Source organism: Equus asinus, chromosome 9 (assembly GCF_041296235.1).
Source record: "Equus asinus isolate D_3611 breed Donkey chromosome 9, EquAss-T2T_v2, whole genome shotgun sequence".
NCBI lineage: Eukaryota > Metazoa > Chordata > Mammalia > Perissodactyla > Equidae > Equus > Equus asinus.
In genome coordinates, this window is record NC_091798.1 from 56,090,572 (window position 1) to 56,115,665 (window position 25,094).

Here is a 25,094-nt window from a genome sequence, read left to right on the forward strand (position 1 = left end):
TCCAATATTGCTGGCACAGAGCTTATGCAAAAGTAAAGAACAGAATATTCAAGAAAGAATACTGCATTTTAGTTAGAATGAAAAAAGCAGAAAAGAAAAACAAATACCATATGGTGTCTTATATAGTAATCTAATAATAATCACTTTTTGATTTCTAATTTCTGTTCCAAGTGAATAACAGCTCTCTGCTAATTTATATCAAAATATATTATGGCCTAAAAGCACAGCATTGCAAATAAAGAAATTAGATTTTAAACATAACAGTTTATATTTAACATATACCAGTGATAAATTGCCAGAATATTGAATGTAATATATGATGAATTAATAGCGATATTTATATTTATAAGGTATAGGCATAGAGACCAACAAGGTTTGTAATTTTCAAAGTTTTCAATTACTCCTTCACTCAAAACTACATTAAAGACATGTTCAGTCACATGTACAGTATTATCTTAAAAAGATAAATGCTGGACAACTGCAAGATGTCATAGGTTAAACATGCCCTATAAATATTTTGTTCTCAAAATAGCTATCATTCATAGCATAGAAATGGCTAATATTTGGAGATTCAGCCATAGTATATCCAGCTCCATATGCAAACCTAGAATGATGCTATCTTCACAAAAATAACTAACAATCAAATCACATCATTTATCATTCATAAATTTCACTCTCAGGGTGAGAGTTTTACCCAAACAGGCCCTGACAGCCAATCAAAGCTTCCAAAGCATCTAGTCAAAATTTTCTCTCTAGATCTGTCTAGAAGACAGATCCTTTCATTTAGTGGTTGTACACTGTTTATGCTTTCCTATTCCTTTTATAAACCACCTGTTTGGGTTTTTTTTCCTTAAAAATTCTCAAGTAAATAAAGACACAGAAAGAGTGAAAGGGAGAGAGATCCACAGACTCCCTGATTTACTTCTTTGTAATTCTAATGAAGAGCCACAGGGAGGTTAAAAGTTTCTCTAGAGATCTACTTGGTCTCCAAAAGTCTACAGAATAAGGATGCAAAGCAGAACCAGGATCATATGTAGTTTCTTGTCATTTATTTGTCTAAAATAGGGAGCGGAGTGACACATCATAAGGATGTATGTGCCCACAGATGCTGAGTTTTCATTGACTACCTTTCTCTTAATCTCAGCCTCCTCTTTAACACAATCTATACGTTACTGTACTGATGCAGGTTTCCCACACCCCCCACCTTAGAAACCTCAACAACTACAAAGCACAATTCTGCCAAAAGGAACATGCCCAAATTTGTTCATTTTTTAAAACGCCATAATGTTTCAGAGGAAAACACAGCCTGCCAAGGATGTCAAATAACAGGATAACAAAGAAACGAACAGCATCTTTAGAGTTGAATTTCAATGCACAACCTCACCATCTGTCAACCAGTTGTGAAGCAATGATCCTAGAGAAAGCCTGCAAACACCAACAAGTTTTATCCTCACATCGATCATTTATATTAATCCCACTCTCAGGACCTCAGTAGTAATTACGTTCTGTCTGTGGAGCAACCTACAGAAATGACATTTGCCATTGGCAAACCGAACCCTGGCAATGAATGGGCCATTTTAACAGATTTGCATTTGGTAACAAATGCGGAGTTTAGTTCGTTCATAGAGGTAACGAACCGGGAAGAGGGTGGAGAAAGAGGAGGGCACTCTTTCTTCACTTTTGGACTGGAAATTGGGAAAAGGAGGTTAATCTCCAGAGGACAGACATCCAAACAACACTCAATCTCCTCCCTCTTGGCCTCAGAAACAGGATTACAATTTTGGATCTAGACCACGCCCCACCCCTTCCCCTCCCGCCGCGGCCACCACCACCTTCGAAGTTACAGTCTTAGCTCTCCGGCAACTGCGGGTGTGGACTGCCTGACCGAGAACCGCACCAGGAGCCCATTCGAGAGTGGAACAGCCGGCTCGGACTCTGCCACCAGCTCCGCGACGCCACCAGCTGCCAGTCGGGCTCACGGGAGCCCCCCTCCTCCCAACCTGGCCCTCTCCCCCGCCTGAAGCGGCAGCCTGAGTTACGCAGCCTCAGCCGTGACACTGCCTCAGCGTCTTTTCTATCCGGATCATGGATCACGGATCACAGGCGGGGGGTGCAGAAGTGGAACGGGGAGCGGGGGAGCCGGAGCTGGAAAGAACCAAAACAGTCCCGGTTCCCAAGAGCCAGGACTCAAGTGGCAAGACCCTGGCTGGTGCATGGACACCACACACACACACACACACACACACACACACACACACACACACACCGACGCGCCCTGCTCCCCAGGTTCAATGCCAAGTGGTGACAAGATGGGAGTAAGGAAGGAGGTAGGGTGACGGGAAGGCCCAGAGTTACTGGGAGCGACGTTCAGAAGAGAGCAGGGGATGCTTCAGGAACTGAGAAAGTGAGAAAGTCCCAGACCCTTCGACATCCCCAAGTCTGAGCTCTCTGCTACCAGCCAGGTCGCCTTCCTTCCAGCGGGGCTCGGGAGACCGGGAGAGGAGCCGGAGCTGAGCTCCCCCAGGCTGCCCTCCCCGGCCTGGCCCAGGGCCCGGAACCCGGCCCCTCTTTTGCCCTGGCTTGGAGAGGCTGCCAGGCAAGGAGCGACTTGCCAAAGAACTCTAGGGGAGTAAGAGGGCAGGAGAGGAGCATCTTGCACGCTCCGGCCGGCTGGGATGTTCATTTCTTCCTCTATCGACACACCCCCAGTTAACCCCCTCCTCCTCCATCACACACACACATACAGCGACACGCGCGCGTTCACCCCTCCCACCATCCCAGGTCCATCGATTAAAACACTAGTTGATTTCTTCCTGATTAAAAAAAACAAAGTGCAACAACTCTTCTCAGAAGTAGCCAGAGCAAAGAAAGTCCATCTGCAGGCGTCTTTCTATAGTTTCCTGGGAGTTAAGAAATCTGGCGGTCCCCAGTTAAAACAGGACCCGGAATCCCGAGGGAGCAAAAGGCGACGAACTCCTTCCCCACCCGTGCGCCTCTCACCTCCTTAAGTTCCTTAGCCACGTCCTTCAGGTCGCCCAGGACTAATTCCAGATCCTCCACGATGATCTTGATCTGTTCCTTCACCTTGGTTTTGGAGGCTGCCGGCGGTCCCTCGGCAGGAGAGGACGAGAAGGGGGTCCCCTTGGACTTGGCTGACATTCTTTGGGGGCAAGCGAGGCAGGTCAGCACAGGAGGGCGAGCGGAGGCTGCTGCGCGCCCCCGTCCCTGGCGCTGCTGCGGCCACTGCCGCCCCGAGGCCGCCACATCTTGGATGCTCCCCGGGCAGCGGAGGGTGGCTGCGCTCGGCGCTCGGCCGAGCGGCCGCACTGTGGTGCTGCCATCAACTCCCCGAGACGCGGCGCTCAGCGCGGGGCTGCAGACGCGCCAGCAGCGCGCCTGCGCCTCCTGCCGCCGCCGCCCGCCGCTCTCGCGCACACACGCGCTCGCTCCCCGGCCGCGCTGCCCGGGGCTGTCCGCTGCGGTCCCGCGCGCAGCCTCCGGGACGCCTACCGCAACACCTGGGCCTCAGGGAGCGGCGAGGCAAGTTCGTGTCCCCTCGTCTTAATCCTGAAATGCCCTCATCGTCGCAGCCTATTGTATGTCTTCTCACAGCTAGCCTGTGTTCCTTCGGCTTCACCCCCTAGCAGAGACCTGGATCCACACCGCGCTTTCTGATTAATTTAGAAAGAACCACAATAGGATCAGGAGTTGGATTTAGGGTCCGTAAAGCGACCCTTAATGTTTATTCAGGACCAAAATATGTCCGGAAGGCCTGCAGTCATTCTCCTAGCGACCTGCGAGTCAAATAGAGGTGTTCGTACTTCTGCAGAAAAAAAAGAGAGAGAATTGCATAAATAGCAACCCTTCGCCCCCTGGAATCGTGATAGTCAACCAGTATTCTTGAAGATAGCCTATCCCTACTGATTCCCGCAAAGCTAAGAGCGGATTTATTAACTTGAAGTCCCCACACTAAAAATCCCCTGGGAGATTGTCTGAGTCATCTTGGCTGTACTTATCTGGAACAGCTCCCTCCCCCCGCCCGTTCCTTTTTCTAGCTGTCCTTCCTCTTTTCGTGACCTATGCTGATGTATGATTTGGACAGAGGTGGGGAAGTACCCTGTCTGGATCTCCTCTTGAGGGAGCTGAGTAAGAGTTTGCCGCCAACTTTTTTCTTTTTCTTTTTTTCCCCTCCGTTTCAAGCCTTTTGCTACTAAATAAATAGGAAATAACTTTCTGACTATTCTATCAAAAGGACCCAGCGAGGGGAGTTAATAGGAAGCCTTCTGTTTCATTCTCAGTAGGTGGCTACCATTCTCATTAGCTAAAGTTTTAATTTCCTTAGTAGCAAACCCATGGGCTATTAGCTACTGGCCTGGCCTGCTGGCTCTACTTTATTTTCTTCAGCACACACTGCTCCAAAACATTATTTTAACAGGCTTCCCATTTTGGTCATGCCTTAGCAGGGCTCTCTGTTTCCTGCTCTCACACCCCAGGTTGCTCCAACATGCATACATACGTATATACATACATGAAGGCAATCTTGGCAGCTCTCCTCTTCCCAGTTCCTTAAGCTCCTCATATTCGCTCTATTCATTCCGAAAAATTCGTCTTGACAAAATCTTTGGAAGTCGTCTTTGAAATATAGAAGACAGAGACAGTAGAAGAAAAAACAAAACTTTAGAAATGATGTCAAAAGAATAGCAGCCTTGAAAAATCAGAGGAAGAAGAACCGTGGAAAGCAGAAGCTGCCAGAAGAAAATTAAATAAGGAAAGAATAAGAGAACCAGTGTGCACTAAACAAATTGGCGAGGAGAAAAGAGAAGAAATGATTAAAAGTGTTAAGTAAGTAATATACGTGAGTTCTCTAAAGGTAGGAAGAATAGTTTTTTGGGTTTTTTTTTTTAAGTTCTTTTATCTCTGCAGGTTCTTCTTTATTTCATAAAGATGTAACAGTAAAAGTAATTTTATCAGGCTTATAAACTCCACCACTGGAAATTCCTAATCTTTAATGATAGTCTTATTTCATATCTGAAGAAAGATGAATGGTATGAAATGGTAGGAGATAATGTGAAAAAAAAGAGAAGGTGCTGGCCTCTATATTTGAATTTTTGACTCTCAATAATAGGCAAGTGAATAGAGAAGCCCCCAAAAGTCAGAGAATAGTGATTTTAGGCAAGAATATTGGAGAAGAGGAAAGGAAGTAGTGTTTTCCTTCCCACTGACAAAATAATCCTCTTGCAATATAAGAATATTTCCATGCTACACTGAATCCCCTTCACTAAAGATTAAAAAAAAAAAAATCTGTTCTCCTATGATATCCATCGCTATTAATGAACCAAACTATTCTGGCTCAAAATTGAATCATAATTATTACTCTAAAACATACCATCCACATCCACATCACCATTTACTGTTAAATAATGACTAGCAAGCTAGCTAGCTAGCTATATCTAAATACAATATTGAGTTAACTGAAAGGGAAAAAGTTAAAATTGGCTTCCAAACCCAAACAGAGAAAGCTAGTAGGATGCCAGCAGTAATGGCTACCACTATCTTCCAGTCGTTAAGCAGGTATAGGTAAAATATTCCTAAAGAAGCAAATCTTACAAAGAGAGTTAAAAAGATTAAAGGTAAGGGGGCAGAATGAAAAAGACACATGGATATAAAGAAAGTCTGTTTGCTCCCATTTTTTTATTACTACTATGGAAAAATCATTCATTCCTTTGGTTCATCCTGGACTCTCTCAGAGATTAGTATGTATGATGTTTTAAAGCCAAATTATAGGGACCACACAACAAAAGGGACACCTAATAAAATTTCTGATGAATCTGTCCATAAATATGTTTATATGCTAGTGCTAGCTGCAAATGAGCACATACTCAAACCACATCACTTATAAACGTAGACAGGATAACAGATTTCTAAATAGAAAAGGAAGGTGTTATTTATACAAGTGATTGTGCATCCAGCATTTTATTCTTTCTGTCTCTTTATTCATCATTTTCTGAGTTTTGCAGCAGGAAGGATTGGATAATTATGGGAGACCATCTAGTATTTGTTTTTTCAGTTCCAAGCACTTACCAGTATTCTCCTGTATGTGTGTGTTTAATCTATTGCGGTGGATTGCTAGTAATTAACCTGCATGAGGAAATACCATGACACTGACATAATCTTCACTTCAGAAAGAGCTCAAGAATATTCCCAAAATATTTTGTCCCATTTTGTTGGTGGTTGCTTTTATTGATATGCTACTATAATAGTGCTCATTGATTCTCAAAAAAAAGGATGCTATACATAATAGAACATCACTCTTAATGGAGACGTTTGGTTTTCTTTCTTTATTTTCTTTTGCATGAATTTATTTTTGTTTGTAAAATCCAATAAAGGTATTAGAGATATTTGAAAACAAAGAAAAAAAGTGATAGCTTTGTTCTGACCACAATAGTTTTCACTGGCTGATGTGGGTGGAGAATGGTGGAGAAGTACATGGAAGTCTAGGAGAGAAAACATTGTTGGTGAAATGCAGCATAGAAAAATTAGAAAAGTTCTCCATATATACATTGGCTATTAAATATATTGCCTATGTCTAGGCAGGGGTTCCCAAACGCTAGCATACATCAGATCTTGTTAAAACACAGATTGCTGGACCCCACTCCCAGGATGTCTGATCCAGTAGGTCGAGTTGGGGTCTGAAATTTGTATTTTACAAGATTCTAGTCTGCTAGTAAAGGACCACACTCTTAAAACCACTTGTGTGAGAGATTACACGAAAACTTTAGGGGGTTTTTTTAGCCAGAATAGCCTTATAGATCGTCTAGTTAGAACTCTTTACATTATAGATGAGAAAACTAAGGCCTTGGGAGGTTAAATGGTATATCCAATGTTTCACACCTAGGGAATACAAATTGGGAGCTAGGACCCTGTGTTGACTCATACATTTTGTTGAGTTGTCTTCACTTGTCTGTAAAATGTTTCCTTTTTATGTATCAACTGCTTTTGGCATGATGACTATCTACTATAGATAGTTATTTGTAAAAAAAAATAATAGTAATGCGTTCTGGAAGTTTAAATACAAATACTCTTTATAGTATCCTAATTAGAACTGTGTACATTGCAAAGTAGCTGCTCAATAAATACTTGACAACAGAATGAATGAAAAAATAGAGTGTTATCCATCTCTATATGTTTTGAAATTAATTCAATTCAACAAATAATTTTAAATGGCTGCTCTAGGCAAGAATCCACGCTATGGAATAAATCTGTCACTAGATTTAGTAAGACATAGTCCCGGCAGGAAGAACTAAAAAGTTCCACACATGACTCTATACAGAGTGAGATTACCTCAGAATATCTCATCCTGCCTTCTTTCCCAATTATAGTCAGTTAATGTTACTTGACCTCCAAAGTCGAAGTATACTTGACTTTTATCCCTGTAACAGAAACTGAACTTTTGCATAAGTCAACAAAGGAAATGGTCTTATAGCTGAACCATAGAAAGGCAAGATTAGAAATATCTTCAAGTAGGATTGGAGCCAAACATTCTAGGACCATTGGCACTATTTCTTTTTGTCCCTGGGTGCCACCCCCTTTTTGTGAATTGGCTTCATTCTCTTAGGCCAGTTTCTCCGTAAAGTTGATCCTTGGTCACTCATATGTCCAGGCTCACATCTTCACAACTTTGTAACTAGAAAAGACAGAAGCCATCACAGCAAGCTCCCAGGAGGGGACTTTGATAGATCTAGCTTAGGTCATGAACACAAACCTCGCTGTTCACTGTGTTTGCGTCTGGTGCAAAGCTGTTATTACAGTTGTTCCATTCTTATCATAGAAAAGTCATACAATTATATATTTTAGTACCATGATTTTCCAGCAGGTGGCAGTAAAATGAGTTAGTCTCCCAAAATGTGTATATTATGATAATTTTCTGCTATATGGTAGTCAAGTGTTTTCAGGAGGGAAAATCGTTTTCAAATTCACACAAAGAAAGGCAGCATATGAATTAGCAATGGTCATCCTTGGGTCAGTAACTGGTGGTGAGGAGGTATAACGGCTGGCCCAATTTGATCAAGTTGCCTACACTGTGGCCTGTTTCATCCCTGAAGAAGAAATGTGCCTCTGGGAAGATAAAATCAATAGATATCTACCATAGAGCCTTTAGATTGGATTATATACCTTACTTTCTTCTCACTTACAGACTGACCTTTTTGAACTGTTTGTACTTCTCAAAGCTAGCTTTACTCAAGTCTTAGATTTGGCATTCAGTTTACCCAAACAAAGAGCCACCAACCTCTCATCCACTCTCACTCAAGGTCTCAGCTCTAAAGACTTCACCAAGCCCAGAACTGTTGAACTGCCCCCACCCCATGTGCAAGCAATGCTGAAACAATTGCTGCCTTTCACTCAAGTTTTTAGGAATTTCCACTCACCCTGAAACCCTGAAGCCCATGCCTGACATGGCAGTCCCAATCTCATTCTACCTGTTAGCTTCAGATTGCTGGACCAAGTGAAGAGAGAACTTGAGACTTTCAGTGCTCCAAGATTCTTACAGATGTGGCTAAGGAGGTGTTCTTAGAACTGGGCCAATTGCCACTCTGCATAGCTTAACAGCTTCTTTCCCTGGAAGGCGATTCAGCTACAACCAAGAAAAACTTGATAGCTTAGTAGAACCCAATACACCCTGCTAGCACCAAGACAATTGAAAGTTTTACTCAATCATTCACGCACCCAGATAACTTGAGTAGATACTTGGAGATCCCTGTTTTATTAAGTTTCAGGGTCTTCATTTTTTTTTTTCTCAAGGTAGTGAGTAAGAGTGAGCCAGGAAGCATTATTGGTTTTAATAAGGTCAAAGAGGACAGAGAAGTGGGCAGAGGCTATATCCTCCCCTCTGCTATTGGAATACCCTGGCCTTGGGGAATATAAAGCCATGTCCTGCCAAGTAAAAGGTGGCCAACAATGTTATTCACTATGTGTGGCCAGATAGAGTGTGTTGTTTTAGTTCCTCATCTGAGAACTAGGATAGAATGACTCAACTCTGCGAACAGTCTGCAGCATTCTGTGTAATGCTGAAGTGTAAGGACTTAGTCACTCTGCCAGTCTGAGCTAGTGGGCCTTGATACAAGAATTGGGGTCCATAATTAAGCAACCGCTCTATTTAATTGGCATGCTACTTCCATTTTTCACCCCTCTCTCTGGTCAAAAGTCCGTGAGCTATGGCCTAGGCCTCAAACCAGGCCTCAAATATATATAAACGGGTATTGTTATGGACTGAATGTTTGTGTGCCTGCAAAATTTATATGTTGAAGCCATAAATCCTAATGTGATGGTATTTGGAGATGGAGCCTTTGGGAGTAACTGGGTTGATTAAGACATGAAGGTAAGGCTTCATAGTAGCATTAATGGCCTTATGAGAAGAGGGAGAGACAGAGATCTCTCTTTCCATCAGCTTGCACTGGAATGGCTATGTGAGGCCTCTGCGGGAAGGTAGCCATCTGTAAGCCAGGAAGAGAACCCTCACCAGGAACTGAATTGGCTGGCACCTTGATCTTACATTTCCTAACCTCCAGAAACTGTGAGAAAAATGAATCTCAGCTATTTAAGCCACCAAGTCTACAGTATTTTGTTATGGAAGCCCCAGCTGACAAAGATAGATTTTGTTTTGTTTTTCCAGCTTTGTTAAGATATACTTGGAGCCAGCCCTGGTGGGCTAGTGGTTAAAGTTTGGTGCTCTCACCGCTTTGGTGGCCTAGGTCCACTTCCCAGTCATGGAACCACACCACGTGTCTGTCAGTTGCCATGCTATGGTGGCAGATCACATAGAAGAACTAGAAGGACTTACAACTAGGATATACAGCCATGCACTGGAGCTTTGGAGAGGGAAAAAAGGAGGAAGATTGGCAACAGATGTTAGCTCAGGGTGAATCTATCCCTTCCACAAAAAATATATATCTAATTGACATATAACATTGTGTTAGTTTAATGTATACAACATGTTGATTTGATATACTTCTACGTTGCAAAATGATTACCACCATAGTGTTAGCTAATACTTCCCACTCATCAGGTAATTACCATTTCCTTTGTGGTGAGAACATTTAAGATCTACTTTCTTAGCAACTTTCAAATATATAGTCCAGTATTATTAGCTATAGTCACCATGCTATATTTTAGATTCCTGAAACTTATTCATCTTTTAACAGGAAGTTTGTACCCTTTGACCAACATCTCCCTTTTCCCCACCCCACAGCTCCTGGTAACCATTCTACCTTCTATTTCTATAGTTTGGCTTTTTTAGATTCTACATATAAATGATATCATACAATGTTTGTTTTTCTCTGACTTCTTTCTTTTTTTTTTCTCCCCAAACCTCCCCAGTACATAGTTTTATATTTTAGTTGTGGGTCCTACTAGTTGTGGCATGTGGGATGCCGCCTCAGCATGGCCTGACGAGCGGTGCCATGTCTGTGCCCAGGATCCGAACCAGTGAAACCCTAGGCGGACGAAGTAGAGCACGTGAACTTAACCACTCAGCCATGGGGCCGGCCCCTCTGACTTGTTTCACTTAGCATAATGTCCCCAAGGTCAATCCATGTTGTCATAAATGGCAGGTTTTCTTTCTTTGTCATGGCTGTATAATATCCCATTATATATGTATACCACATTCTTTATCTATTCATCTATTGACGGGCACTTAAGTTGTTTCTTTATCTTGCCTATTGTGAATAATGCCTCAACAAACATGAGAGTAGAGATATATCTTTGAAATCTTGATTTTATTTCCTTTGGATATTTATCCAGAAGAAGATATTCCTGGATCATTTGGTAGTTCTAAGATAGGTTTTGGCACTGAGAAGTGGGAACTGAAGGGAACACAGATGGAGCAAAACAAAGGAAGGCTGTTGGACTTCTTAGATCCTATAGGATTATATCACAGCTGTTATGGCGCAAATTTGCATTCTCCTTCAAGTAAAGTGAAGAAGGATCCCAAAGGTGATTCAGAAATCATTAGGTCCATCGCCTTGGTTTTAACAGGCCCGATGGCCTTCGACCAAAGACTTGGGAACTAGATGACCCTGAAAAACCATGGGACAGAGCAGCCCAGAGCCTTGGGGGTGTGAACCCCACCCAGCAGAGCCATAGAGATGGGATCATCGCCCCAATGGGATGTAGGGCAGATCATGGAACCAATAAGGATTATTCTCAAGCCTTAAAATCTGATGGAATTCACCTTGCTAGATTTTGGATTCGCTGGGGACCCATCATCCTTTCTTTCTTTCCTATTTCTCACTTTTGGAATGGGAATGTCTATCCTATGGCTGTCCCACCACTGTATTTTGGAAGCACATTAACTTGTCTAGTTTCAAGGTTCATAGCTAGAGAGTAATTTTCCCTCAGGATGAATTGTACTCCGAGTCTCAACAATTTCAGATTTAGATAATATTTAGCTGAGACCAGACTTCAGATTTTAGAGTTGATGCCTGAACAACTTAAGACTTTTGGGACTGTTGGGATGGAATGAATGTATTTTACATGCAAGAAGGACCTGAATTTTGGGATCCAGGGACAGAACGGTATGGACTGAATGTTTGTGTCCGCTCAAAATTCATATGTTTAAGCCCTAACCCCCAGTGTTATGGTATTTGGAAATGGGGCTTTTGGGAGGTAATTAGGATTAGACGAAGTCATGAGGATTGGCCTTTAAGATAGGATTAGCAGTCTTACAAGAAGAGAAAAAGATCTCTCTCTCTCTCTCTTTCTCTCATACCTGACTCTGTCTCTTTTTCTCTCTCTCTCCATGTACAAGCATCAAAGAAAGGTTATGTGAGGATACAGCAAGAAGGCAACTGTCTGCAAGCCAAGAAGAGACTTTTCACCAGAAACCAAATCTGCCAGCACCTTGATCTCGGATTTTTCAGCCTCCAGAACTGTGAGAAAATAAATCTCTGTTCTTTAAACTACCTGGCCTATGGTATTTTATTATGGCAGCCAGCACTCCCTGAGGCAGGTATTGTCCACGTCAGAGGAGTTCTAAAATTACATGAAGGTGGTGGCATCTCTTAGAGAGTATTTGAGATAAGCCTTGGAGGTTGGCTAATGCATAGAATATATATGTGAATAACACCCTCTGGGATTTTGTAGTTCACAAGGTGTAAAGTTAAATATTAAAGTCTTCAGTAATAAACAAAAGGAGTAGGGAGAGAGAGAGAGAGAGCAATTTTCTCAGTTGGGATGGTTGCTGTGGATGTGCAGTAGATACAGCCTAAGGGCCTAATCTAGGTAGGAGTAGCAAGGCTGGATTGGAAATAATCCATAGGTTTTCAGGAATGAGAAGGAGGTATTAGCCACATGCACTGGCAATTAATTTAATACATCAGTAAGAAGGAAGTCAAGTTTGATTTTAAGATTTGAATCTATGTTATTTTCAAATGTTCATTCTCTTATCTTTTGAAATATTCTTAAAAGTCATGCATAATCTGGTAATGATGCATTTTCCTGGACTAAAGGAAAAAGAAGCAAAATGTATGTACCATATAGTATGAAATCAAATGGCTGTGCACTTTTCTCCTAACGAGAACTGAAGTATGTATATAAATGATACACTATTCAAAGACCAGGTCTTACCCTAAAAATTTATGTATAAGAATAATTAACATCACAAAATAAGCAGATGCTTGCACTCTAATGAAAACACTAATTATAGAAAGATTTTAGATCTTATAACTTCAGAAGTGGAAATGATCTTAGAAGCTATATAATCCAAATCTTTTAGTCTTACTGTTATAGACATTGAGTTCAGAGAGATTACATGATTAGTCAAAGATCACAGAATCAACAATGACCAAAATCAGATCTTCTATATTTGGTCATACATGGATCCTTGAATAATACAAATAAGTCAAGAGAACATTAGCTGTCCCTAAAATGACTCTTTTTGAAAGCTTTGTATAATAATGAAGTATCATACAAACCATCTCCCCTACCTTTGAAGCTCCCTACTTCTTGAAGCACATAGTCAATCTCTAGTACTTTAAACAATCTTGGTGGTAATATCTTCTGAAAGACAGCAGGGATTAGAAGTAAGCAACAATGCTAGAGACTCTAGAAAAGTTCTATGGGAGACCTCGAAAGGCATATCAGAATAAAAAACAAAAGCAACCATTAACTTGGTAATATGGCAAAAAGATTAGTATGTAACTTGGCACAACACAGATTTCTCATTATTATGTTTCAAAAATTTAATATATGTTTATAGGGTGGCAACATATAAAATATTTTTAACCATCGTCATTAATGAAATTTGATCAAAACCTTGATATCTCTAATATTTTAATATTTGGTTCTAATTTTGTTAAATTTTTCTCAAATATCCTTTTACATACTTGCAAGCTGTTTTTCTCTTTTTCAATAACTGTTCTAATTCATCGAAATTATTTTCAACTCAGCATGTATTTATAAATACCATAATTGAGAGAGAAGTCCCAGTGTTAACAAATTTCAAGACAATGTCTTTATTCCACAGTAGCATCCTATCATAATGACCTGTTCCTATATTACTTAGCTTTTCACATAAGTTTTGTAAAAGCTTTTTAGTATTACCTGTATAAAGGACTCTTAGACTGTATTTTGGTGTGCTTAACACTAGCTAATAGTTTAGTAGGACATTTGAAAATGGTTCAGCCCTCCCCTCCTTTGCACAGACCTTTAGGATCTCTCATTCCAGTAAATGCCAGTCATATTAGCTGTCCAGATACCTAAAAGCCTCTCTCTCCACCCCCACACAGGGTGGTACTGTTCCCTTTAAAAACCACTATGCCAGAGGTATGTAGGATCTAATGGAAGAAAAAGTCTCTATCTCTTATTTTGAGTTTTTAAAGAACTGTTACAAAGAGCTTCTCTGTTTCTCTTATTCTTTCTAAACAATAAAACAACAGGCTCCGGTGAAAACTCGCTGGATTTGAAGTTAGATACATCAGGTTTGAAACTCATGTTCTGCCACAAGCTATGTGATCTTAGACACTGAAACTCCACCACCATGTGCTTCTTTATCTGCAAATGTAGATACAATACCTATTTTGCAAAAGTGGATTGAGAATCAAAAGAGATAATGACGTGGAAGCGTTTTGTAACCAGTGAATTACTGAACCACATGGTAGCCACTGGTATTGTTTTTTGTTTGTTTTGATTGATGTTCTCTGTGCATCAAGGAACCTGCTTCCTCCACTGTTCCCGGATTTGGCTGCTTTCCTGAATTGCTTGATTAAGTAAATTCCCTTTACAACAGCATTTTTCAAAGTACATTCTAGCAGTTTCAATTTTCAAAAAAAATTTGGAAACACTGCATACCATGTACCCTTTTTATGTAGCAATGAGGTTAAAGAACAGGATATTAAAATCTGAAAAATCTTGTCAGTTTGTTTTTGTTTTCTAAACTTATTTGGCTATGGAATCCCCTTCTGTCCTTGTCTCTTCTTTCCCTCTTTCCCTCCCTCCTTCCTTTCTTCCATCTTTCCTTCTCTTCCTTCTTCTTCTTTTTTTTTTTTTTCAGTGAGGAAGATTTGGTCCTGAGCTAACATCTGTTGCCAGTTTTCCTTTTTGCTTAAGGAAGATTGTTGCTGAGCTAACATCTGTGCCAATCCACCTCTATTTTGTACATGGGACGCCACCACAGCGTGGCTTGATGAGCAATGTGTAGTTCTGTGCCTGGGATCTGAACCTGCGAATGCCTGGCTGCCAAAGGGGAGCATGCGAACTTAACCACTACACCACTGGTCCAGTCCCCCTTCCTTCTTCTTTTAATATAACACCTATAAGCATTCTGCTTAAAGAATTTCATGGAACCCAATTTGGTAAGCTGTGTTCTAAATGTTTCTGGTGACTACTCGTGATCGTATTTTGCTTTTCCAAATGATTGATTCTGAATGCCTGGATTCTGTATAGGAGGGTTTTATCAGGAATCTTGTGTGAGTGTGTTTCAGTAATATTTTTATCCTGATGTATTTTTTCATATAAGAAATTTTGTACTATTTTTATTCATGGTGTGTTTGTATAGAGATCTACTATTTTCCAAGCACTTCCCAATGTCATGTCATCAACTCCCTTGATTCTCAAGATAGTCCAATAAAACTAGAGCAGGGAAGTATTATTATCTTCAATTTACAGATGAGGCTTCCAAGGCTAAAAGACTTACTTAGGATCACACAGCTGTTGTGACACAGAACCAGCAGCAGAACCCAGGTGTCCTTATTCTTGCTCCTTGAGCTTTCTCCTATCATGGAAAGCTTCTTCAATTCTTTGCCTTTCATCCTGTGCACCTGCAATTCTCTGCTGTCCTTGGGTGCCAAAAAGTAGTGTATTTTCTGCTTCAGGTCGGAAATGTGAGGGGTAGAATTTGCTGGCTTATTTTTAGCTGCCTATAACTGAACTCCCACCCTTATTTGCTACAGGGTATTTGGGAAGAGGAGGGGTAACGTGGGGGTGGGGGTTATATGTGGTTTAAATTACTTACAAAAAAATCTCCCATTCTCAATTTCAAGTTGAGATTTAGTCAAGAAATTTCAAAGACTGTGGTTATTTCAGATTTTTTAAGCATAAAACTGAATCCTCACACCTCAAAGGTTTGAGTTAATCCTACAGTAGGAGTATGTACTATAACAAAGGCACTTTCTCTGCCATAAGGACATGGCAATCTTTTATGGAAGAAAAACAGTTGTTCAGGTGGTGCCCCTCTGGAGCCATAAAAAGTTCAGACTACACTAATATAACCAAGAAAACAAAAGGGAAAGCTTTTCACCATGTACTTTCTACCATGCATTAGACATATTGGCAGCTCAGTAACATTCCTGACATTTCTGAGCTGTTTGGTAGAGCAGCACATGAACAGAAAATGTGACTTAGAACTACGTTGGCACATCACCATGCTGCAGCACACGGTAAGATTCAGTCAGCTTCTCTTTGATAGGCTGAGTGCCAGGTAATTTATAGCCAAGCGAATTGATGGCTGGAATGGTGTGAAAACCACACTGTGTACCAAATTCTGCAATAATATAACCATTGGATTCAATTTGCTCTGACCCAGGTCAAAATAAAATCCTGACTCAGGAGTTTTATTGTTTTAGGAGTTTCAGCATAAAAATCAATAAAGTATGCAATATTGATTCTAGTAAGGGTATATGCTGTTTCTTATTTACCTGACAACATATATTTTTCTAAGCTTAAAAATTGTTGTATAACGTTTCACTAAATCCAGTGATAAATTGCATATTATAAAATTAATTTAATATTATTCTTTTGATTTTGAAAATGCATCCATGAAAATCTTTTTAGTCAATTTTGTAAGAATAACCATTATAAAGCTATGAAATTAAAATGGGGCTCCCATATCACTTTCTACTGAAGTGATTCTGCTGTCACAACATGGGTACTGGATGTTATTGAGGGGTAAAAGGGTTGATGAGTGGAGTCTGATGGGGGAGTCACCAGAGCAAGAATTTGAATTAATAAAACCAGACACACTGTCCATTATTTTTTGCAGTAATCTGTGCGCAGGAGACTCACCTGTATGGACTACATCTGTGAGTTCCTTTGCTCTCTGCCTTCCAGGTTGGTTCCGGGAACGGCGACTAGAGGAAGAATATTGCTTTGTCTGGCATATTTCCTATAGGACTGGCTGTGTCCCTAAGTCCCAGCCCTTGTCAACTGCCTCCCTGGGTTCTGTTTATACCATTCTTCCCCTTCTTCCCTTCAGGCCTCAGCCTCTTCTGAGGTTCTGAGCCTCCTCTTGGTTTCGCTACACTCTAAAGAGACTTTTGTCGACTGTCTTTTTATTAAACTCTTTTGAAATTACACACTGTGAAACTGCCATGTTTTACCTCAGCCTGCCTTATATACACTACAAAGTCAAACATGTCTGCACGTGTATGGTTGGTCAACCAGTTAGGGCCCTATTTGCAAAAATCTAAAAGAACTTTGTAGGAAGTCCTTCACTCTAGGAGAAGAGTACAGGGTCCTCAACCTTAGTCCTAGGTTGATAGTCACTGTAGGAAAATAATGTTATGTATGTGTGTGTGTGTGTGTTTTACAAGGTAGTGTGTATGTGCTGGCTCATCCTCCCATCCACATGTCTACCCTGGAATATGAGTGCATTCATAACCAGTTTATTTAATAAATTACTTATGTATTAGGTCAAAACAGTAGAATTTTGGCAAGTTTATATGGTCAAACTAATACATTTTTACAGTTCATAAAATTTGATATTTTTCTAGTGGTTTTCTTTCTTCAGCTCTCGCACTTAAATTGTGCAAATAACTTTACCATATACACACCTTGTTCAGGTTATTTTCCTAAGTAATTGGATATATTTGGATACTATTAGTATGTTTAAGCAGCATCAATTCTTTCTTCCATAAGCAATATCAGGCAAATAAAAGAGACTGGGATACAATCACAGGTGGAAATAAATATTTTTTAAATATAGTTAAATTATTTTTAACTCTTGTGCTTGTATGTTTCATATAAGAGTATTGAATTGTACTGCAGATTAACGTGAAAAGAACATATTAAAATTGCTTTACATGTTAATTATTTTAGAAATATTAGAGATTCAAGTTTCTTTTCATACTGTGCTGGCTTATTGTTCCTATTTGAGTGTTCTCATTTGGATATTTCATAATGATGTGTTTAACTCTATACTACATGGTGTCACACCATTCTATTTTCAGAACTATCGGTAAAATGTTTTTGTATAGAGTTATATCCTGTTGGACTCCTCCAGTCTCCATGATAGTTCTATAAAATGGAAGACTTCAGAGGACATGTTGGGCAGATGGTCAATGGCACGTGGAGAGGGTGGAGTGTTCTGGATCACATCTCTAAGGAGTGCTCTCAGGGCATTTGGTGAGTGTGAATGTGTCTGTCCTTTGGAAAATGTAGCTACAGGTAACAACATTTAAAAACCTCAAAATGGAATTGGTTGATTGTAGTTTTAAATGTTTCCTTGCCAGGGGTGTTTGATTCTTCCCCCTAAATTTTCTTTTCAACTTCCTATAAAGTCAAAAAAATAGTAAGTTAGATGCCTGACCACTGACAAAAATAAAAGGCAAAAGCAGCCCTATCCACTGTTGGGCATTTCCTTTTAATGTGATCGGAATACCACTAATGCCCATTTGCATCGCTCCACATTCACGCAGAGGCTGTAGCTTACAGATAACAATAAGACAGCTATGTGAAAAGGAGATACAGGTAGTGGCAGACTGAAACCCATGCAGGAGGGTAGAGTCCTTGAAAATAAAATTAACTAAGCAAGGAAAAGACCATGAAGTAACTCTGTACACTGGAAATTATATGTTTTGACATAAAGAGTACTTCTTTAAGTTTGAAGTATAAAAGCACAGGCAGAGGGAAAAACCAGACCATCTCTTAAAGCAGAAATACACCAAATAAATGCCAATTAAATGCCAAGAAAGAGCCTGGAATCATGTATCACAACCTGACTTATGGTTATACCTGCGATGTGTACTCCAGTCCTCAGTAGTAGCCAAGAGGAATGTGGAAAGAGCAGGGCAACTGATATTCCATGATTGATTGGCAAACATTGAGATGGAACGCATATCTCCTCAAATAAAGATGGTTGGGGTCGGGGGGTGGAGAGAGAGAGAACCAAAGAACATGGGGACTATGATTAAATACTGCAAAACAAGTAAAGAAAACCATTAATGTGAAAAACAATGAACAGGATGCTTGAAGAAATACTTTAATAAAGAAACCAGAGAAAATACTTTAAAAGAAACCTTTCCAGCAATACCAATGAGAAACAAGAAAATATGGCATCTCTAGAACAATACCAGAAAAGCATAAGGAAAGAACAGGTTGAGAAGCCAAGTAACATATTTTCTCTTTGAATATGTATGGATATGTATAAAATTTGTTAAGCTCTTAATACAATTTCCCTAAAGCAGATATTATATGGCATATTCTCTGGTCAGAAAACAATAAATCTAGAAACTAACATAAAATCTTTAAAAGATAATTATGAAGTTAACGAAAGTATTCTTACAAATTACAAAAAAATTCCATTAATAAAACACTTAGTAAATAATGCTAATGAGATTATTAGTAGTAAATAATGCCTCTGAGCCCTGTGAAGCCAGGCAAAATGCTTGTCTTGTTCACCACTGCATACCTAGTGTGGGCATGTCTGGCACTGGTATATGCTCAACAAATATCTGAATAAACATCACTATCCTACATTAGGTTCCTCAGTAGCAGGGCCTGAGATAGAGATTCTTCACCGAGAGAGTACTCTCAGGAGGAGCATATAAGGATATGAAGGAAGCAGGAGAGACTATGAAGAAATCAAAGCTGTATTATTCTGTTCAACCTGCCATAACAAAATACCATAGACTGGATGGATTAAACAACAGAAATTTGTTTCCTACAGTTCTAAAGGCTGGCAAGTCCAAGATCAAGGTATCATGAAGATAGGTTCATTCCGAGGCCTCTTCTCTTGACTTGTAGGCAGGTGCCATGTCACTGCGCCCTCACATGACCTCTGTGTGCAGTCACAGGAAGAGCGAGAGAGAGAGCGCAAGCAAGAGAGTGAGGTTTTCTAGGGTCTCTTCTTATAAGAGCATTAATCCCATCATAAGGGCCCCACCCTCATGAAAACTCATCTAACCCTAATTGCCTCCCAAAGGGCCCATTACCTCCCAAAGGGCCCATCTCCAAATACCATTACATTGGGTGCTAGCACTTCAACATATGAATTTTCAGGGGGCACAAACATTCAATCCGTAACAGTTGTAGTTTCAGAAGAAAACTTACCTCTTAGTGGAACCAAGTCTGGTTCCACTAAAAGCTCTAAAACATGAATTGCACCACAGAGGCTTTATATATAATACAATTATCCTTGTTGATTGCCTCTGGGTACACCATGTCTTATGAGTCATCTCAGAAGATTCTTCTGAGACAGGTGTCAGGTGGCTCAGAGCTGCTATTCTGACTTAGATGCCCTTTATGATTATTACACCTACCTTACTTCTGATGGTTAAATGCTGCTCCCTGACCTCTGCTATCCTGGGATTCTCTCATCCTTATTGCTACGGGGAGTAAGAGAATCTCCCACTATCAATCCTGTAATACAGAGGACAACCATTACTGAACTACTCAGGAATGTTGGTGCTCACGGGCACACCCTTTATTGGTTTGGCATTTTCAACTGGTGTGTCTTCCAATCTTGCATAACATGCACATAATAGTATGTGCTCTTCTCTGAGCCTCTTGATCCATTCTTGCATATTCTTCCATAGCAGTTCTGCCATCTCTAACTCACTTAACGTGAGTTATTGCCTTTTCCAAGTTGTAAGGGTCATCTGAGAGGCACATTAAAATCATCTCCAAAGTCCTGTGCAAAAGTATTAATTCCTGAGGCATGGAATAAGTGCCCCAGATTGAAACCTCTCCCTTATCCAGAATTATATTCTTGCCCCTTCTAGTTTAGTACCTTTAGTATCCAATACTAGGCATACTTTCCAATTCCTTTTTTTTGAGGAAGATTAGCCCTGAGCTAACTACTGCCAATCCTCCTCCTTTTGCTGAGGAAGACTGGCCCTGGGCTAACATCCATGCCCATCATCCTCTACTTTATATGTGGGACGCCTGCCACAGCATGGCTTTTGCCAAGCGGTGCCATATGCACACCCGGGATCCAAACCGGTGAACCCTGTGCCGCTGAGAAGCGGAACACGCAAACCCGACCACTGTGCCACCAGGCTGGCCCCACTTTCCAATTCTTTTTGTACATATTTTACACATTATGTTAGCCAGCTCTGGTAGTTCTTTTGGTGAAAAAGAATCCTCTATTCTCTCACATGCTGAGCTCTTCCCCATTTGGGTCATGCTCAGATTTGATAAAATTATTGGTTTGGTGGCAAGGAGTATATTTGAGGGAAGATCCTGAATAGGTCAAGATTGTCCCAAAAGGCACTAGCCACATTTGTGTCTTCAAACAAGGGTGACCATTATCCTATAAGAAGGCAGAACCATCTAATTCCACAGGCCTAGAAAACTCAGGGGAATCTGGGAGTCGGTGTGTTTCAACCGCCTCTAGGTAAATATATCCATCTTTAGTCTCCTGGCCCCACAAATTCCCTTTCAAGGCCCTGACTTTGGCTACCAATATTATTGATTATATATATGTTTTCTGATTGAGCACTCAGTATTTGCAAAGCCCTTGATATGTTTGCTACGGCCTTCAGAAGAATCATGCCTGGAACACATTCCAACTCCATATCTCTTAAGCCCATTTATAATAACAGAAGTTCATGAGCACAAATTACATGCAAAACATCTCACTAAACACTGCCTTTTCTTGCTTATTTTGTGTTAATCAATGTGGCACAGGATGACCACTGTCACCCATATCCTCACCCCAGTGTAGAAGCCACCTAGCCAGAGAATACTATCCCTACTGACTCTCATTTCCACACCTTTAATGAAGGTCAAACTATGAAGTTATTTGTCCAAACAGACTAAAGATTCCAGTGGTTAGTTTGCTGCTGAGTAGCCTATTCATTTTGGCTAACATAAGTAATCAGGAACAAGAAATCAAGACTGTTGGTTTAGACAAGAAAACCACAATGGTAGTATCATGATAGTTGGAAGATACTGGAATGAGTCCAGAAGAAAACATCACGAGAGTATGTGAATGACTGCTGCCTCCTCCTGTAGAGCTCCATAAGGATTTAGACCACTTTGCAACTCAAATGCTTGGGTAATCAGTGCCTGATGGAAAGTCAGGGAGTGTTGCAGAACAAGAATAAAATAACATCTATTGTTTCCTTACTACGTACTCTGCTCAATGCTTTATACTCATTAGCTCATTTCATCCTTACAAACATCCTATGAGTTAGGTAATATGTTTATCCTCAGGCACAGATAAGAATACTGAGGGAAAAAGCACTTAATTGCATATGGTCACACAAGAAATAGCAAACTTCTGAATTAATCCCAATTCTGATTGACTGCAAGGTCAGTACCTTTAACGACTAGTCTTTGAGCCAAAAAGCAGGAACTCTATTTATTATCTGTCATGTATCTGCACACTTGAATAAGTTTCTGTCCTTTCTTGGTCTCGATTTTTCATCCGCATAATAAAGACATTTTACTTTATGATCTCTAATAAATTTTCCACCTGCAATACTCCATATTTTCAATCAATCATTTGCTTAATCAGCTTGCATCAAGTGCCCAGAAATTTTAAAGTATGCCACTAGATTATCTGGATAGTATATGTTCAAATCATTCACTTTCTTGCTTTTTTTTTTTATAGGAGATTCCACCAGAAGACAGAAATAAGTCATCTATGTTTTTTTGCTTCTTTCCCTGGATACCTTCCACCACCAATATTATAGACACATAAACACATAATTTTTTCACCAACAGTTGGGCCACATCCTCCTTACCCTAATAATATTATCTTTATTCTAAAAACAGAGTATGCTTATTGAAAACCCTCCATATTTATGTAACTGACTAACTGTTTGTCTCATTTTCCGTTAAGCTCTTTAATAATGAAACAATGAAGAAAGGGTCTGGAATGTTTTCTCTGATGGTTGAAATCTATTACTTGGACCGTAACGTTGATGTCAGAAAAACACAAGATCTTTTATGATCACACATTTTTATATCCCAGAAGCTATAAATATTTCCCACAACAGTATATAAAATACTTTTATTATTCTATTCTTTGTGTTTCTAGCAGCCTTACATATTCTACATGTCAAAAATTATTATTATTACCATGATTTTCTTTTGTCTTTGGATATAATTCACTTTACTAAATACTCAATATATTTTTTCACATACACCGTGTTGGTAACATCTCATGAGTATGCATAGATTTAATGCCTCTATAACAATTTCATTTTGAAATAGAAATATTTTACTCTTTATTTTCTTGAAATAATAATACCGGAAAAGACATCTATACTGAATTCATCTACATTAAGTTATTACTTTGTGTCCCACTAGTTACAGGCTGGCTCTTGCAGGCAGTTTGTGGAGTCAGTTGTACTGGGTATTTGTTACTCTGTTAATCCATTTCCTGCCCTTTCCCCAAGTCTGTTCTACATCACAGGGAACACCATTTTCCTGCCGGCGAGCTTCTCTTGCCAACTGGCTTCTGAGCAGGTTTAGGCAGTGGTGAAAACAGGAAAGTGAGAGTAAGAGAGAAACCAGATTAGTTCTTCCTCTCTTACGGGATGGTTAGACACTGCAGCAACATCTTTGGCAGTGGCTGCATCTTCTCAGCTCATGCAGAACAGTCCCTCCCTCTGGGACCCTCTCATTGATGGCCAAGGTTCTAGCTCCCCTAGAGTAGCCCAATTTCTAGACCTAGTGTCACTACCTCTTCCATCTGTCCCTTGTGCTCCAAGCTAGTCATGCTTCCAGCTGTTATGAATCTCTGTTTCGCCTCGTTATCTCTGATTGATTCACCAGCTCTTCTATCATCTATGTAAACAATTTCCTGAATTTTGTTCCTTCTGTTTGAAATACCTAGCATAGCTCCTGTTTTTAGGGGACTGGACTCATAGATTAGCTCACACTTATTCATTTCACATTCATTCACCAAGACTTCATCACATGTCAAACTTGTTCAAGGTGCTGTGTAATGGTAAGAACATACCTGTGAATAAGATAGTCATTTTTGTTATCCTTTATGAAAATTATAGTACAGTAAAAAAGACAGATATGATACTATAAATTGTGGGTATGGTACATATTATAAAAGATAAATATCCTATATTATGGGATCAAATAACAAGAGAAAGTCAAAACATAATGAAGCATCAGAAAAGTCTCTCTAAGTCTGTGCTTTTTCTGAGAAGATCTAAAAGATGAGACAGCCTTGGCCAGGATTATGCAATATGCGGACTATGTGAGAAGAGAGAACTTGTTTAAACAATATGTTCTACCTAAATAAATTTTCCATTTTACAAATGATCTGTAAAGTCTTCATCAGTGTTGGCCTTGAGTGTATAGGTCTATGTGGCTGGGCATTGGAGAAGGGAAGGAGACTCTCTCTGTTACGTATGTTCTTCCATATCCTTTGAATAAGGTGCTAACTGCCTGTGTTATTCAAAAGCATCACTTAAAATTACCTATAAATGTCTGAAAGTCTCTAAGATAGAACCAGGTGAATATTTTTTCTAATTTAAATAAATATCCAAAGAGAGGTGTATGACACTTCACTATGGTTTTATAGATTCTCTGTCCAGTAGAGTGTTTGTTCCCAATTAGGATGAAGGCGACACAAAATATTTCAAATATTTAAGCAAAAAGTTTGACTGTATGTTAGATAACATGTGACCCCAGATGCTTAAAAACTAAAGAATCCTGGATATATTGGCTGTCTGTGTAATCCTTAATTCAAAACATCCTGCAGCCACACCATAAAGAGCTACAAAGTTTGCACCTGCAAATCCAAAGGCTAAAACCTGTCCCCGTGTGTCACTGTGCCCCTTTATTAAGCTTAGAAAGACCAACTTAGGTTAAAGCTATTGTGACTTGTTTTAGTACTTTCTTTTTCTTATTTTTTGTGTTCAATTAATTAATTATTCAGTATTTGCCCAGTACTGTGTCTGGCTCTGAGGATGATATAATGAATACAATACATATCTTGCCCTTTAGGAATTTTTTGTCTGAGAGATGCAGACAAGTGAATGAGGGCTTATAGTACAATATGATACATCCTAAGATAGAGGTTGGCATAGTGTGTTATGGGAACCCAGTAGAAAGGCATCTAGCTAGCCTCAGCAAATAAAGGAATGCTCACTAGAGGATATAATAGCTGGTTGGAAGAGGAGTCAACAGTCTCTTTTGGTGGAAATACACAAACCTGTAGGTTAAACTTTTTTGGATAACAAGATTGAAACCAAACATTGGTTAATTTTCAAAACAAGCAAAAACAATATGGTAATTAATTTATGACATCCAGTTTACAATTATTATAAAAGACTATAATTTATTTATATTAACTGCTGTACCCTCACCAATGCCATTTAAGGGTGATGAGAGAGATTCCATAAGACGCCAGCCTC

General features: G+C 39.9%; 1 protein-coding gene and 1 long non-coding RNA gene across 8 annotated transcripts in view; one reads left to right on the forward strand and one right to left on the reverse strand.

The window, feature by feature from the left end:
* Positions 1-25,094, reverse strand: part of PRR16 (proline rich 16) — a 478,303-nt gene that overhangs the window by 281,960 nt on the left and 171,249 nt on the right. For 2 of the 6 annotated variants that reach the window (XR_001398541.3, XM_070517546.1), the window contains exon 6: positions 3,001-4,632. Coding sequence is in view for 2 of the 6 variants with exons in the window: in XM_070517546.1 (XP_070373647.1) it covers positions 3,001-3,159 (159 nt within the window). In the remaining 4 variants the exon portion in view is untranslated. Of the gene's footprint in view, positions 1-1,832; positions 2,766-3,000; positions 4,633-25,094 lie in introns of those variants that run through there. The other 4 variants (XM_014844075.3, XM_070517548.1, XM_070517549.1 and 1 more) reach the window with 4 other exon arrangements.
* Positions 4,625-16,843, forward strand: LOC139046194 (uncharacterized). Of its 2 annotated transcripts, none has more exons than XR_011505890.1 (4): positions 4,625-4,842; positions 11,804-11,926; positions 14,546-14,846; positions 16,600-16,843. It is a non-coding gene; the product is annotated as an uncharacterized lncRNA (long non-coding RNA). The 2 variants fall into 2 exon arrangements; XR_011505889.1 differs by having other exon boundaries at positions 16,532-16,836.